Source organism: Chiloscyllium plagiosum, chromosome 10 (genome assembly GCF_004010195.1).
Source record: "Chiloscyllium plagiosum isolate BGI_BamShark_2017 chromosome 10, ASM401019v2, whole genome shotgun sequence".
Taxonomy (NCBI): domain Eukaryota; kingdom Metazoa; phylum Chordata; class Chondrichthyes; order Orectolobiformes; family Hemiscylliidae; genus Chiloscyllium; species Chiloscyllium plagiosum.
The window spans coordinates 81,773,103-81,789,208 of NC_057719.1; the positions used below are offsets into that span (position 1 = coordinate 81,773,103).

The 16,106-nt window shown below is 43.5% G+C and overlaps 1 protein-coding gene across 1 annotated transcript in view; it reads right to left on the reverse strand.

Annotated features, from left to right (window-relative positions):
- The window catches only part of ltk (leukocyte receptor tyrosine kinase), a 170,718-nt gene extending 169,066 nt beyond the window's left edge, over positions 1–1,652 (reverse strand). The window contains exon 1 of the mRNA XM_043698197.1: positions 1,289–1,652. Within this exon, the coding sequence (XP_043554132.1) occupies positions 1,289–1,346 (58 nt within the window). The 5' untranslated portion in view covers positions 1,347–1,652. The remainder of the gene's footprint in view (positions 1–1,288) is intronic.
- Between the last annotated feature and the right edge of the window lie 14,454 nt (positions 1,653–16,106).

Below are 16,106 nucleotides of genomic sequence, written 5' to 3' on the forward strand. Positions count from 1 at the left end.
TTTCATTTAATCTTGAGAGCTACAGCCTCCACTAAGGCAGCAATTATTTTGCACCAAATCTTACACTGAACAGTGTGATGGCAATTATGTTCTGCAGGAACAGTTTTAGCTCTGACAACTTGTCAGTCACTTTATTGTCACACTTGCCTCACACAGCTACAAAACCCATGGTACACAGACCTTGCTGCACCATTAATATGTACTGTCCACCCAGACCTTTTAAACAGGGATTTTCTCACACTGTCGTTGCTACACTATATAATTAACAGTGCTAAACCATGTGATACAATGCTTACCATGTCCCTGTCAAACTCAAGACCCCTTCTCTGCCATGAAACATTAAATCCATCACACTCACCCTCATTGATCATTTATATACCCTGAATCCAAACCCATAGCAAACTGACCATACCAGAAAATGCCTACCAATAAAATCTACACACTATACCTGCAATAAAATCTATCCATTAATCCTAACAAAATCCATTTGCTCTCTCCCTAACATGTAATTCACACCATTCTGACCTTACCAAATAAATCTATATGCTCAGTCCCCAACATACAGCCATATACTGACTGTTGCATATTATTTAGACAACACTTACTTAGAATAGCATGAGCTTTATGTTTGACTTTAGCATAGGATTTATACCACACTGACTTTAACATATATTTCATACAATTCTGATCCTAATAAAATCTACACCATACTGACTTTAACATATATTTCATACTATTCTGATTCTAATAAAATCTATACCATGCTGACTCTAACACAGGATAAGTATAGATATGTGTCAGAGTCAGTGTGGTATAGATTTTGTTAGGATCAGAATGGTATAAGCTACATGTTAGAGTAAATGTAGTGCAGATTATGTTAGGATCAGTTTAGCACAAGCTAACATAATCTATACTACATTTACTTTAACATGTAGCCCATGCCATTCTGATCCTAACACAAGATCTATACCAGACTGACTCTAGCATGTTGCCCATACCATTCTGATCCTAATATATCTATACCTTACTAAATCTAACATATAGCCTGTACCATTCTGATGCTAACACAAGATGTATTAACTCTAAAATATCGCTCACACCACTCTAAACTACCCATGTGCTCACTGATCCTGTCTCGAAGCGATGCCACTCTGAGTTTAAGATAACATCCATAAAACACAAAAATTCCGCGGACATTCAACCGACTACAAAGCCACGGACAAGAACCAACGCAGCCCGGTCTCCTGTCCTGTCCTAGTCCCGCGGTCCGCGGTGGGCAAGGACTTACCGAGGAAAGTGAGCAGGTAAAGTGTTCGGAGCTGGGAGCCCATCGGGGTCAAGCCCATGGCGATGGCAGAGCGGGGCTGCAGAGTCTGGTCTCTTGGCGGCTGTGCTGGGAATGTGTGTGTTAAAAGGGTGGGGGAACAGGCTGTGACTGTCCTGGCGTCGCTCTGTACAGTCGATCCAGATTGCAGCCACTGCCAAATGTTTCACGCTAACACTCCTGTTTTTGTTTTAACTAGCGCTCAATCATATGACCTGGTTAATTTAATCTGACCAAACAAAAACTAAAGCCTTCCACTGGAACTGCAACCATTCGCTTTCTGGTTCCGTCCCCAACCCATCAGGGGCATTGGTTGTGAATTATTCAGCTCTTTGAACCAGCAAAGTTTGCCAGTGTTTCACATGTTGGACACGACCTCTCTGGAACCGGACCAATAAAAACCTCACCCCGTCCAACTACATTGTGTGAATAATTTAACCCCATGCCAACTAATTTAAATGGTTCATATTTTAAACAAAACCCTCCACTTTTAACTGCAGTTTCTCCGCTTTGAAGGGGTATTGAGCAGTGACTGTGGACCCCACTCTATCTCCCATATATGACAATTCTCAACCACCTCTTCGACCGGGCGTTTCACAGCGGCTTCGCTGTGTAGGGGTAATGTAGAAGCAAATTACTGCAGTTGCTGGAATCTGTACTGAAAGCAACAAATGCTGGAGAACACGGCGAGTCGGGCAGCATCCATGAAGAGAGAGAGCAACCTAACGTTTCCAGTCTAGATGACTCTACATCAGAGTCATTTTGCACTGACCCTGACAATTTGCAAGAATATCCCTATTATTAGCACTACCAAACTCATATTTCTTTTATGCCTGTCTTTCTTAAATGTTGAATATCCTCGAATAAATGACAACTATATTAGACCCTTTTACATCAGCTCATCTGCGTTATTATGAATGGTCTGTCCATACAGGTAGTGCACCTGTACATCTGTCTTTTTAAACATCATTCCATGCTTTGACTCTAGTTGATATTGTTATTTGTTGTCACATTGTTTCCACTTCGCACCGTTTCTACTTCCTACACCCAGCTTAGATTCTCTTCTGTCTAAATTCCCTCACCGATTTTGATTCTCTCTGTTGAGCTGGTTTAGACCATGTCTAGCTTTGACAAATAGAATTAAGGAGAATCCAAAGGGCTTTTACAAATATATTAAGGTCAAAAGGCTAACTAGGGCCCCTCAAAGATCAGCAAGGCGGCCTTTGTGTGGAGCCACAGAAAATGGGGGAGATACTAAATGAATGTTTTGCATCAGTATTTACTGTGGAAAAGGATATGGAAGATATAGACTAGGGAAATAGATGATGACATCTTGCAAAATGTCCAGATTACAGAAGAGGAAGTGCTGGATGTCTTGAAACAGTTAAAGGTGGATAAATCCCCAGGACCTGATCAGGTGTACCCGAGAACTCTGTGGGAAGTTAGAGAAGTGATCGCTGGGTCTGTTGCTGAGATATTTGTATCATCGATAGTCACAGGTGAGGTACCGGAAGACTAAAGGTTGGCAAACGTGATGCCACTGTTTAAGAAGGGTGGTAAAGACAAGCCAGGGAACTATAGACCATTGAGTCTGACCTCAGGGCAAGTTGTTGGAGGGAATCCTGAGGGACAGGATGTCCTTGTATTTGGAAAGGCAAGGACTGATTAGGGATAGTCAACATGGCTTTGTGCATGGGAAATCATGTCTCACAAACTTGATTGAGTTTTTTGAAGAAGTAACAAAGAAGATTGATGAGGGCAGAGCAGTAGATGTGATCTATATGGACTTCAGTAAGGCGTTCGACAAGGTTCCCCATGGGAGATTGATTAGCAATGTTAGATCTTATGGAATACAGGGAGAACTAGCCATTTGGATACAGAACTGGCTCAAAGATAGAAGACAGAAGGTGGTGGTGGAGGATTGTTTTTCAGACTGGAGGACTGTGACCAGTGGAGTGCCACAAGGATCGGTGCTGGGTCCTCTACTTTTTGTCATTTACATAAATGATTTGGATGCGAGCATAAGACGTACAGTTAGTAAGTTTGCAGATGACACCAAAATTGGAGGTGTAGTGGACAGCAAAGAGGGTCTCCTCAGATTACAACAGGATCTGGACCAGATGGGCCAATGGGCTGAGAAGTGGCAGATGGAGTTTAATTCAGATAAATGTGAGGTGCTGCATTTGCGAAAGCAAATCTTAGCAGGACTTACACACTTAATGGTAAGGTCCTAGGGAGTGTTGCTGAACAAAGAGACCTTGGAGTGCAGGTTCATAGCTCCTTGAAAGTGGAGTCACAGGTAGATAGGATAGTGAAGAAGGCATTTGGTATGCTTTCCTTTCTTCGTCAGAGTATTGAGTACAGGAGTTGGGAGGTCATGTTGCGGCTGTACAGGACATTGGTTAGGCCACTGTTGGAATTTTGCGTGTAATTCTGGTCTCCTTCCTATCGGAAAGATGTACAGGCCCCATCTATCCCAGAACCAGTCCAAATACCCGAGAAATTTAATGGCCTCCCTCCAACACCATTTCAATAGCCACATGTTCATTTATACTTCTTTCTGATTTCCATACACAGAGGCATGTGGCATACGTTTTTTTATTCATTTGTGAGATGCGGGCGTGGCTGGCTGGCCAGCATTTATTGCCTGACCCTAGTTGCTCTTGACTACTGAGACTAACCCTGACAATACTGCCTTAGAGATCCTGCTTTTAAATCACTTTCTCAGCCATCTAAGACCGCATCCCTCTTTCTACCTATCTCTTTGATACCAATGTGGGCCACAATCTCAAGTCATTCACCATTCCCCAAAGGATTATCCTGCACCAGCTTTGGAGGCATCCTTGAACTTGGTTACCAGGGAGGCTACATGCAATCTTTGAGTCGCTTATTTTTATTTAATTCATGTATTTAATTCATGTGAGCAAGATAGACTCAAAAGGCTCCTTCAGATCTGCCTAAACATCTGAGACTGTCTGGCAGTTGCCCATTCTCTCTCATGGCTGCCCCACAGTGACTCCAGCTGTGACTCAGATTCCATAACGTGGAACTGATGACACCTCTTGCACATGTGGTTGTCTAACTTATGTGAAATATTTGTGACCCCCCATATTTCAAAAGATATGCATTCCATGTGCCCAAGCAGGCCTGCAATGCCATAATTTTACTTATATTAACTTTATTTTACTCTGCTTGCCTTTACCTGTGCATACACTGTTTAGGACCTGTGTCTTCATCTGCCAGTCCTGAAACTCTGAAATGCTCTTCCTAACCGTTTTTGAATCTTTATCTCTGACTCTTCCTTTAGGATATTTCTTAAAACAATCTCTTTGTCCAATATTTCATGATAGCTCACTACTCTGCTCACGGTTAAACCTTGTTTGAGAATGACATTGCAAAAAGCATAAACTCTTCTCAGGCAATTCCTCAGAATTAAGAATTAGTCCTGTCTATACTGGTTTAATAGCTTCTGAGGTGGTTCAAAAGTCCAGTGCATGATTTGTAGACCTACGTCTATGCAGGACAGATGATGTTGAGATGTTTGAGTAGATGAGTTATTGGGAGGTTTGAGTAGATGAATTCTTGTGGCATTTGTGTAGATGAGTTATTGGGAGGTTTGGGTAGATGAGATGTTGTGACATTTGTATAAATGAGTTATTGGGGGGTTTGTGCAGATGAATTATTTGGGATGTTTCTGTAATGATTCCTTGGGAGTTTTGAGTATTTTGGAGGATTGGGTAGATGGGTATTTGAGTGCTTTCGGTCAAGAGTTGTTGGAAGTCCTTGGGTTGATGAGTCATTGGGAGGTTTGTGTAGATGATTTGTTGGGATGTTTGCTTTGATGAGTTCTTGGTAGGTTTTCTGGGACGAGTTGCTGCAGTTTGTATTGATGTGTTGTTGGAAACCTTTTGAAGATGAGCTCTTGATAAGTTTATGTCGATGAGTTGTTGGGAAGTTTGGAAAGATGAGCAGTTGTCTGGGTATGGAAGACAAGTTGTGCGGTTTGGGTAAATGAGTTGTTTGGACAATTGTGTAGATAAGTTGGGAGATTTGTGTAAATGAGTTGAGAGGTTTGGGTAAATGAATTCTTGGGTGGTTTGGTTAGATGAGTTGTTGGAAACTTTGAGTAAATGAATTGTTGCAAACTTTGTGCAGATGATTTGTTTGGAGGTCTAGACAGATGAATTGTTGGGAGGATTGGGTAGATGATTTGTTGGGAATTTGAGTAGATGAGATATTGGGAGTTTTGAAGATATGTGCTGTTGGGTGGGTGCTGATGAGTTGTCAGGAGATTTATAGCGATGTGTTGCTGAGATTTGTGTAGGTGTGTTATTGGGAGGTTTGTTTAGATGAGTTGTTGCAAAGCTTCAGTAGATACATTTTTGGGAACTTTGGTTAGATGAGTTGCTGGGAGGTTTCAATCAGTACGTTGTTGCAAAGATTGGATAGATGAGATGTTTGGATGTTGCAGATGAATTGTTTGGAACTTGGTGTCGATGAGTTATTGAATGACTAAAGTTGTTGTAATTCTATGAGATGTTGGGAGTTTTGAGTAATTGAGTTGTTGAGAGCTCGATGTAGATTATTTGTTGGAAAGTCTGGATAGATGGGTTGCTGGAAGGTTTGTTTTGATACATTATTGGGAGGTTTGTGTAAATGAGTTGTTTGGAGGTTTGTGTGAATGAGTTGTTGGAAGGTCTGGATCAAAGAGTTGTTGAAAGGTTTTGTGCACTCTCTCAACCCCCTCAACTTTTGTTGTTATGTTTCTCAATGAGTATGGTACCTTCCTGAATGAACCTTCATTATTCTGACATATCATGAGCCAGTGACTCCCAGGAGTTGTGTATGTCTGACCTCTTCAGGATACTTTGACATCACTCCTAAAGCACTTGTGTTTCTTACTGGGAGTCCCGTGCCTTGACCAACTTACAAGGTGTGCAGTTTTTTCAGGTGACTGGGTTCTAAGTGGGAACATGCCGTACCCTGTAGAGCTAGTTTATTTTTATTGGCTAATTGCTGGACAGGTTAGTTTGGGAGAGGATGCTGCTGTTGGACCACTGTCCTTGTCAATGGATTGGAAGGTTTCTTGAAGGGCTTCATTGATTATACTTCTGCTGTGTTTTGAGGTACCTTCTCTCTGTTGTCCATGACTGTGAAGCATATATTTCGCTATCTTGAAGTTGCTGTTTAAATGCATGTAGTTGCTTGCCATGTTGATTATGTAAGGCTGTTTTTGTAAGTGCTTTGGGAAACACTGCAATTGTGAAAAACTCTGTTTAAATGCTTTTTTGCTTCAAAGAACAAAGAAAATTACAGCACAGGAACAGGCCCTTCAGCCCTCCAAGCCTGCACCGATCCAGATCCTCTATCTAAACCTGTCGCTTACTTTCTAAGGATCTGTATCCCTCTGTTCCCTGCCCATTCATGTATCTGTCTAGATGCATCTTAAATGACACTATCATGCCCACCTCTACCACTTCCGCTGGCAAGGCATTCGAGGCACCCACCACCCTCTGCATAAAGAACTTTCCACGCAGATCTCCCTGAAACATTTCCCTCTCACCTTGAACTTGTGACCTCTAGTATTTGAGTCCCCCACTCTGGGAAAAAGCTTCTTGCTATCCACCATGTGTATACCTCTCATGATTTTGTAGACCTCAATCAGGCACCCCCTCAACCTCCATCTTTCAAACAAAAATAATCCTAATCTACTCAACCTCTCTTCATAGCTAGTGCCCTCCATACCAGGCAACATCCTGGTGAACCTCCTCTGCACCCTCTCCAAAGCAACCACATCCTTCCTATTCCTATATCCTCTAATCTTGTTTCAGCTAAATATTTATACAAGATGCTGCATAAGTTTACAAAATAGAATCTACCTCAATTAATTTTGCTGGCAGTCTGTTCCACATGTCCACAATTCTATGAGGAAATCAAAAACGATTTCCACATTATCTGAGGCCAAGCAAGGTTCTTGGAAGCGTCATCAGCCAGAGATGAAATCTTTGAGGCATGGATTAAGAAGGATGAAAATGGCTGAAGAATGGGATAGCTGGAATGTGATGAAACTGAAGTGGTGGAGTGAACATGGAATCTGACGTCCTGGACTGGGATGGGGTGGGGAGGAGTTCTTAAAGATATAGTATGAATGGGAATGGTGGTGGCCACAGAATCCTGGATTGTGGAAGGGCAATATCAAAAGGCTGGACTACATGGTGCATCCAATTCAGGCATGAATCGGTTCACCCATCCCCTGACACAAGTGCTGGGTCTATCTGTGTGCTTTCTAAGCTACAGTCTGAAAGCAGGATTACTAGAGTCTTCTGTTACAATGCAAAGACATTCCTTAATCTACAAGAACTTATTGCTTTTGGTTTCCCTTTCCATTCTCGATGATATTTGTGGATCAGAGATTCAAATTGGCCTCAGCATTGCTCTGAGATCCATTGCTAACCGTGGTTTTCCATATTCATTATCCTCTGCAGGATGGCTTCTTGCCAACCACTGCACAATGCAGGAGGCAGCTGGGGGGAATGAGGGAAGGATCAAGTTTGACTAACAGAGCACTATATTTCCCTGGCATGTCAGCAGATTGCTAATATTTCAGCCCACTGAATTTTTCAGGAAAGCCAAGTTCTAGAAAACTAACTCCAGTGCTGGGAGCACCCTTGCGAATATTTTCTTTCTTGCTCGTCTGCTGTCAACGGTAGCTCTTCCAGCGAGAGTGAAGAGAGAAATCTGAAGGGGGAGCAGTGTGAGAGTGTAGCGGATAACAGCGGGAAAACCAGAGGTGACCAAGTGCTTTTTAATGAGGTCTGGAAGAGCGGGATACTTGGTGGTCCAGTCTGATTAAACACCAGGGAAATATCAGTTCCCTGACATCTTGTTGAGTTTTTAAGGTAAAGGATGAAGCAGCCAACATGGCACCTGGTGAGCCACAGAGTCACAGAACCACAATGGTGTAGAAGGAGACCATTTGGCCCATCATGCCTGTACTTGCTCTATTACCTAGTGCCAATCTCCAGCCTTTCCCCATATCCCTGTATGCCATTACTATCCAAACAGTTCTCCCATGACTTCCTCAATTAAATCTGCCTCCACCACTCATTTCCAGGCAGTGCATTCCAGACTCACCATGTGAAAGAATTATTTTCTCACATCACCCTTGCTTCATTTGCGCAACACTTTAAGTCTATGCCCTCTCGTTCTTCTTTTTTCCACTTGCAAACAGGAACAGCTTTTCCCTGTCTACTCTGTCCAGCCCAGTCATGATTCTGAAAACTCTCAGCCTTCTCTTCAAGGAAAACAGTCCCAACTTCTTCAATCTACGAACATCACTGTTACACAGGAAATACATGCCTCCTATTTCCCAGCAGTTTAAATGGGAGAGGTGCTCCAAACAATGTTGCTCAATCTTTGGATTGGAGGTGAAGTTCTGTCTTCTCCTCACTCCTGGAGCTCATCATTCACTAGCAGCAGGATAATAAGTTTTCAGGGGTGTTCACGGGCAAGAAATAGTGCACAGATAAAATATTGGACTACCAAGATGGCAGTTCTGGTCATCAGGTTCTCAAAGAGCACGATGGTTAGGTTAGCAAGAAGGAGGACTGAGTAGTTGGGTCCTCTAAAAGCAGTACAGCAAGGAGCTGACACATATAGGGGCATGGGTGGAAGGAAGTGTCTAAAGAAAGCCTGTTTCTGGCCTACAGAGCAGTGGCCCCATCCTATGTGTCCAAAGGAGACAGCTTTACCACACTTGGCAGGTCAAAATTCAGGGAAGGGATGTCACACTTGAAGCAAGTTAAGGCTGGTTTGACTGTAGAAGAGGCCAATAGTAGCCTGACAGAGTCTGGATAGAAAGTAAAAGCAGGTCAAGTCTAATGGAAAGTGGTAGTCCAAAGGTCAATGATGAGGGTGAGAGAGTTAAGCGTCAACATTGTGAGTTGAGGTTGTTGGCTGGATGCTTCAGGTTGATTGTGGGAAGGAGTGTAGTGATGCTGGACGGTTTAAGAACAACAGGAGGTAAGCTTGAGGATGACGTGGAGGGCTGGAGGTGATTGAATTCCAGCTGCAGGGTCACTGTGCTCATGTCCATCACATTGCTACGAAGAAACTGTTACTTCACTAGAGATCAGGGTAATGTAGGAGGAAACCACTTTGGAAGTGGGGGAGAAGGTAGTCCTTGATGAGGCCAATGGACATGTCACGCATTCCCAATGGTCAACAATGGTCAAACAGAGAGAGTTATTGACTGCACTCACAAGCTTCTTGGGAGTTTATAAGTCGGAAGGGGGTTTTTCTCCTCAAAATTCAACTAGTCTATGAGCACTAGAAAAAAATTATGAAAGCATCTGTTTGTTTTCCAGGGAGCTCTCATGATTCACACAACTTAAGGAATTCCTAGCTTTTGTTGTGACTCGAGACCCTGTCAAAAGACAAGGTTAGACACTAAGTGACAAAGGCTAATCCATGGGCTCTTGACAGCAATACATAATCCCCACAAGAACGGTAATGCAGCATGCTACTCAACAAGAGATAGTTGACAACAGGACTGTTCAAAACCCACTTCAGATGCTTTGACTGGTCTGATGGAATTTTGCAATACATGCCCCTGAGGGTGTCCAGCATTTTCATCGTCCTCTGTGCCCTGCATCGTGTTGAATTACAAAGGGGATAAGAACTGTCAAACAAGGATATGGAGGAGTTGATAACCTCAGATGAGGGTGGCGTGAGGAATATGAGGATGAATATGGAGATCTCACAGTAGCTCACCATGCTAGGGCCATGTAAAGCTATGCCAGGGATGTCAGGGACAACCTTCTGTTCAATTGCTTTGACCTACAGTGGTGCACTTACTTTTTGAGTCATAGAGATGTACAGCACAGAGTCAAACCCTTCAGTCCAACTTGTCCATGCCAACCAGATATCCTAAATTAATTTAGTTCCATTTGCCAGCCTTTGGCTCATATACTTCCAAATCCTTCCTATTCATATACCCATCCAGATGCCTTTTAAATGTTGGAATTGTACCAGCCACTACCATCTTATTCCATACATGCACTACCCTCTGCATGAAAAAGTTGCTCCTTAGGTCCCTTTTAAATCTTTCCCCTATTCCATACATGCACTACCCTCTGTGTGAAAAAGTTGCTCCTTTTAAATCTTTCCCCTCCCACCTTAAACCTATGTCCTCTAGTTTTGGACTGTCCCACCCAAGGAAAATAATCTTGGGTTTTCACCCTATCCATGCCCCTCATGATTTTATAAACCTCTATAAGGCCACCCCTCAACCTCCCACAGTTCAGGGAAAATATCTCTAGCCTATTCAACCTCTACCTACAGCTCAAATCTTCCAAGCCTAGCAACATTTTTGTAAATCTTTTCTGAACCCTGTCAGGTTTCACAACATCCTTCCTGTAATAGAGAGACCAGAATTACACACAGTATTCCATAAGTGGCCTAACCAATGTACTGTACAGCCATAACATGACCTCCCATCTCCTAACGTCAATGCACTGACTAATAAACGAAAGCATACCAAACGCCTTCTTCACTGTCCTATCTACCTGCAACTCCATTTTCGAGAAACTATGAACCTGCACTCAAAGGTCTCTTTGTTCAGCAATACTCCCCAGGACCTTTCCATTAAGTATATAAGTCCTGCCCTGATTTGTTTCCTTGTCTGCCATGTTTCATCTGCATTTACCTCAACACACATTCCCTCTACTGCTGAAAGCCCAAAGGGAATGGACCTTTCTCAAAGTGCCAGCTTTCCAGTGGCACTTACAGCAATAAGGCTATCATGTTCCTCCCTACACATTTTGTCAAGCCACGACTTAGCTGAATCACATCACTTCTCATTCTCATCAGTGACCTGGTCAATTGACCATGATTCTGGCTCACCAGGGAAGGCCGGCTGTTGCTGCATGTTCAGCAATGTAACATTGCCTTGAAAATACAAATCACACCACAAGTGTGGGCACCCAATAAACACTGACTTCTTGCACATCATCACGGTATTATCCAGATCTTGCTGCATTTCAACATGGACTGTTTCAGTATCTGAGGAGTCGTGAATAGTGCTGAACAATTGTGCGATCATTGGTGAACATCCCCACTTCTGACCTTATATTGGAGGGCAGGTCATTAATGAAGATGGTTGGGCCCAGGATACTATTCTGAGGAGCGTCTGCACAGATGACCTAGAACTGAGATGACTGGCATCCAACGACCATGACCATCTTCCTATGTGCACATATGACTCTAAACAGCGGAGAGATTTCCCTGTGATTCTCACTGACTCCAGTTTTGGGTGGGATCCTTGATGTTGCATTTAGTCAAATGCAGCCTTGATGTCAAGGGCTGTCATTCTCACCTCACGTCTGGAATTCAGCTCTTTTGTCCATGTTTGAACTAAGGCTGTAATGAGGTCAGAAGCTAAGTGGCCTTGGCGGAACCCAAACTAGGCATCACTGAGCATGTTATTGCGGAGCAGATGCTGCTTGATAGCACTGTTGATGACACCTTCCATCACTTTACTGATGATCGAGAGTAGATTGATGGGGTGGTAATTGGCGAGGTTGGATTTGCGCTGCTTTTTATGTACCAGACATACCTGAACAATTTTCCACATTGTTGGGTAGGAGCCAGAGCTGTAACTGTACAGGAAGAGCTTGGCTAGGGGTTTGAAAAGTTCTGGAACACAAGCCTTCTGTACTTCTACCAGAATATTGCCAGTACCCCCAGCTGTTTCTTGATATCAAGTGGGGTGAATTGGATTGGCAACAACGGGATATAGAAAGGTGAACAAATGAGCATTAATCTGGCAGATGGAATATAATGTGGAAAAATGTGAAGTTAGACACTTAGGCAGGAAAAAGAGAGGAACCGTATGTTATTTAAATGGAAACGACTGCAGAATGGAGGAATTTGGGAGTCACAAAAAGCTAACGTCCAAATTCAGCAGGTAATGAAGAAGGCAAATGGAATGTCAACCTTTATTCATAGGGTTTGGGGTATAACCGTTGGAAAGTCTTGTTAAAACTGTACAAGGCACTCATTAGACTGCAACTGAAATACTCTGAACAATTTTGGGCCCGTTATCTAAGGAAAGAGAGACTGGCATTGGAGGCAGTCAGAAAAGATCCACTAAGTTGATCTCAGATATGGAGGGACTGTCGAATGAGGAGACATTAAGTAGATTGGGTTTGCACTCATTGGAGTTTAGAAGAATGAGAGGTGACCTTATTGAAATATATAAAATGCTTAGGAAACTTGACAGAGTAGATTTGGCAAGGTGGTTTCCCCTTGTGGGAGAGTCTAGGACCAGAGGGCACAGTCTTAGATTAAGGGGACACACATTTAAGACAGAGGTGAAGAGGAATTGTTTTCTCTCTGAGCATATTGAATCTGCAGAATTCTTTACTGCAGGAGGCTGTCAAGGGTATGTTGATAAATATATTAAAGGCTGAGATAGACAGACTTTTAATCAGTAGGGGAATCAAGGGTTATAGGGAAAAGGCAGGAAAGTGGAGTTAAGGATTATCAGATCAGTCATGATCTCATTGAGGAGCAAACTCAATGGCCTGAAGGCTGACCACTGCTCCTATGTCTTACGATCTTATTATGGTGCTGATGTGTTGATACAAGGTTGGAAGAGTTCTCACTCTGCTGACTAGATAGTTCAAACCTCACTATCTGGAACTCCTGTACACCAGCTACCTCCAAGGCCTCCTGCTACAAGTCGTGATTGTGCTCAGCTCGGCCTTCCCTGCTCTGGGCTTAGTCTCTCTGCCAGTCTCCTTGTCTTGTCTAACAAAGTGAAGACGTACTGATGTGTAAATAGATACCTACTCCCCTTATCCCTATGCAGCCCATGCCAAACACTGACCACTTTATAACTGGTGAGTGATGATACTTTATCTTGTGCAATAACTGTCCCATAGACTGGTCTCTATCATTGTGTGGCACTGAGGATAACCACCATTTTACAGCCAGTCCTCTCTGTCTGCTTACTAAGTCTCTTGGACCCATGAAATATGGTTTAATAGAACAATATTGACCCTGGAAGAGCTTGTTCATCAGTTTGCAGCACCAGAATCATGCTTATTGCTGGATCCCACGCCTGTACCTCCTCTGCAATCTCCATCCAGGCTGCACTGGTGAAACAGGAGTGTGTTGTGTTGCATCTCCCACATGGCCAGGATACCTGTGCATGGAGTGTCACTAAACCCTGGGCCATTCATTGGCTGTGGTGGCATATCTTTGCGAATAGGAATGGGGAGCGACAGGGATTCAGAAGGAGAGCTCTGCAGATGGAATGGGTGGAGGTTACTCATTACAAAGTGTTACAGGGGATGAAGGGTCTTTTATAGCCTGCCCTGCCCAGAATTGAATCAACTGGTGACAGGCCAGGATCCCTGCTTCTTAGAATCATAGAATTCCTGCAGTGTGGGAACAGGCCATTCGGCCTATTGAGGCCACACCCACCCTCCTAAAAGGATCCCTATGAACCTGCATTTCCCATGGCCAATCCACCTAACCTGCACATTTTTGGACTGTGGAAGGAAACCGGAACATCGGATGGAAACCCATGCATACACGGAGAGTATGTGTAAACTCCACACAGACAGTCTACCAAGGGTGGAATCAAATCCAGCTTCCTGGCTTGTGAGGCAGCAGTGCTAACCACAGACATACTGTGCCACCCCTCCACAATTTAACACAGGGCACATACCCTGCACACACACTTAAAATTGATTTTATGTTCTCAACTAGCAATTGATTGGGGGAGGGGGTAGGTGGGCACTTCTCATTGTGATAATGTCACTGGATGTGTAATCCAGGTTGTAGGGTGCATGGGTTGAAATGCCATCATGACAGCTAGAAGATTGAAAATTATATTGATTATGACCATGAAACCATTGTCAATTATGATTTTTAAAAACCCATCTGGTTCACTTATCCCTGTAAGAGAAAGGAAATCTGCCATCCTCACCTGGCTTGTGCTAAAGTGACTCCAAATACACAGCAGCAGAATTGAATCTGAACCACCCCCTGAAAAGACTAAGTGAGTCAGTTCAAGAGCAATCAGGTTAGGGATGGGTGATAATACTAGCCTCACCAGCGATGCCCACATCCCACAAAGAATAAGAAAAGTAAAACTCCCAGTCTGTTCATGAAGGTTATACTCCTCTGATTAAATTCTGCTCAGAGTGGGGGAGAGAGACTGGAGAGTGGGGAGAGTAGGTGAGGGTGGGAAGAGTATGAGGGTGGGGAGAGTAAGTGAGAATGGGAGGTATGAGTGAGGGCGATAGAATAAGCCGATATTGGGGTGTCAGTGAAGGTGGAGAGTGTCACTGAGGGTGGAGTATGTCAGTGAGAGTGGAGTGAGTGAATGAGAGTGGAGTGTGAGTGAGGGTGGAGTGTGTCAGTGAAGTTGGAATGAGTCAGTGAGGGTGGAGTGTGTTAGTAGGATGGGGAGTGTAAGAGAGTGTGGAGTATGTCAGTGAGGGTGGAGTGTGACAGTGAGGGTAGAGCGAATCAGTGAGGGTAGAGTGACTCAATGAGGATGGAGTGTCTCAGTGAGAGCAGTGAGCCAGAATATAAACCCATCTATCTGTGGTGATGTCAGTGAGTGTGAGAGCAGTTTATTAGTTCATTAGTTTTATTTGTTTCTTTTTAATTGCTGAAATTCACTTGACTGCAGTTTCCACTGTGCTTTCGATTAAAAAGAATAGTTATGGGAGGTCTTTTATTAGCTACTTCCCATGTTTGCATCACTCTTCCAGAAGTGTTCTCATAGATTTGCATAGATGATGTCTGAATGACTAAGTCATCATTTGCTTCAATGTTTTGGAGTTCAGTGACAGGGAACTCAAGTCAGTTAATTCCCATTACAGGCTGGCGGGGGACTGCATACCATACATCATGTTCCATATGGCAGCTCCATGACAATTCCTGGACAGCAATGTGTGCACAAAACGCTGCCAATTGCTCAGGTTCCAAGGCCGAATCTCAGAGATGGAGACGTTGCAGTGCATCAGGGAATCTATGCATTTCCCCTGATGTACATCGCAAGACACGGCCAGCCCACAGCAGCAAGGGTGTGTGATTACCAGACTGGGTTGGAGGAGGGCAGGATCAGTTTTGAAATTTGGGGAGAGCAGTGCCTCCATGGAGAAATAAATCTCCCATCAAAACAATAATTTTCTCATGGGATGTGCATGTTGCTGCCTGGAATTGCATTTGCTGCCTATCCCTAATTGTGAATGGTTTGCTAGGGTCACTTCAAAGGGTGGTGAATAGTCAACTATATTGGTTGTACACCAATATATCTACAGAATGTTGCGGTCTGGAGTCACATATAAGCCCGAATTGAATTTAAATTTCATGAGCTGCTGCTGTTGATTTGAAACCATACCCGCAAAGCATGAATTTGAACCTCATGATAACTCATCCAATGACTTTACTCCATCACCCTGCCCACACAAGCCTTGAATGCACACAGGGGTACAAAACAAAATGCGCGGAATTGCATATAATCATATGTGATTGGATAGTTAGGGGCATGGATAAGTGCCCCTGTAAGTACATACTTAATCTTTGAATGAAATATCAGCTCAGTAAAGGATGCCACGCGTAGAGTAATAGAATCCCTATAGCATGGAAGCAAGCCATTTAGCCCATCAAGTCCATACTGACCCCCCAAAGAGCATCCCACCCAGGCCCACCTCCCTACCTTATCCCTGTAACCCTGTGTTTCCCATGCCCAATCCAACTA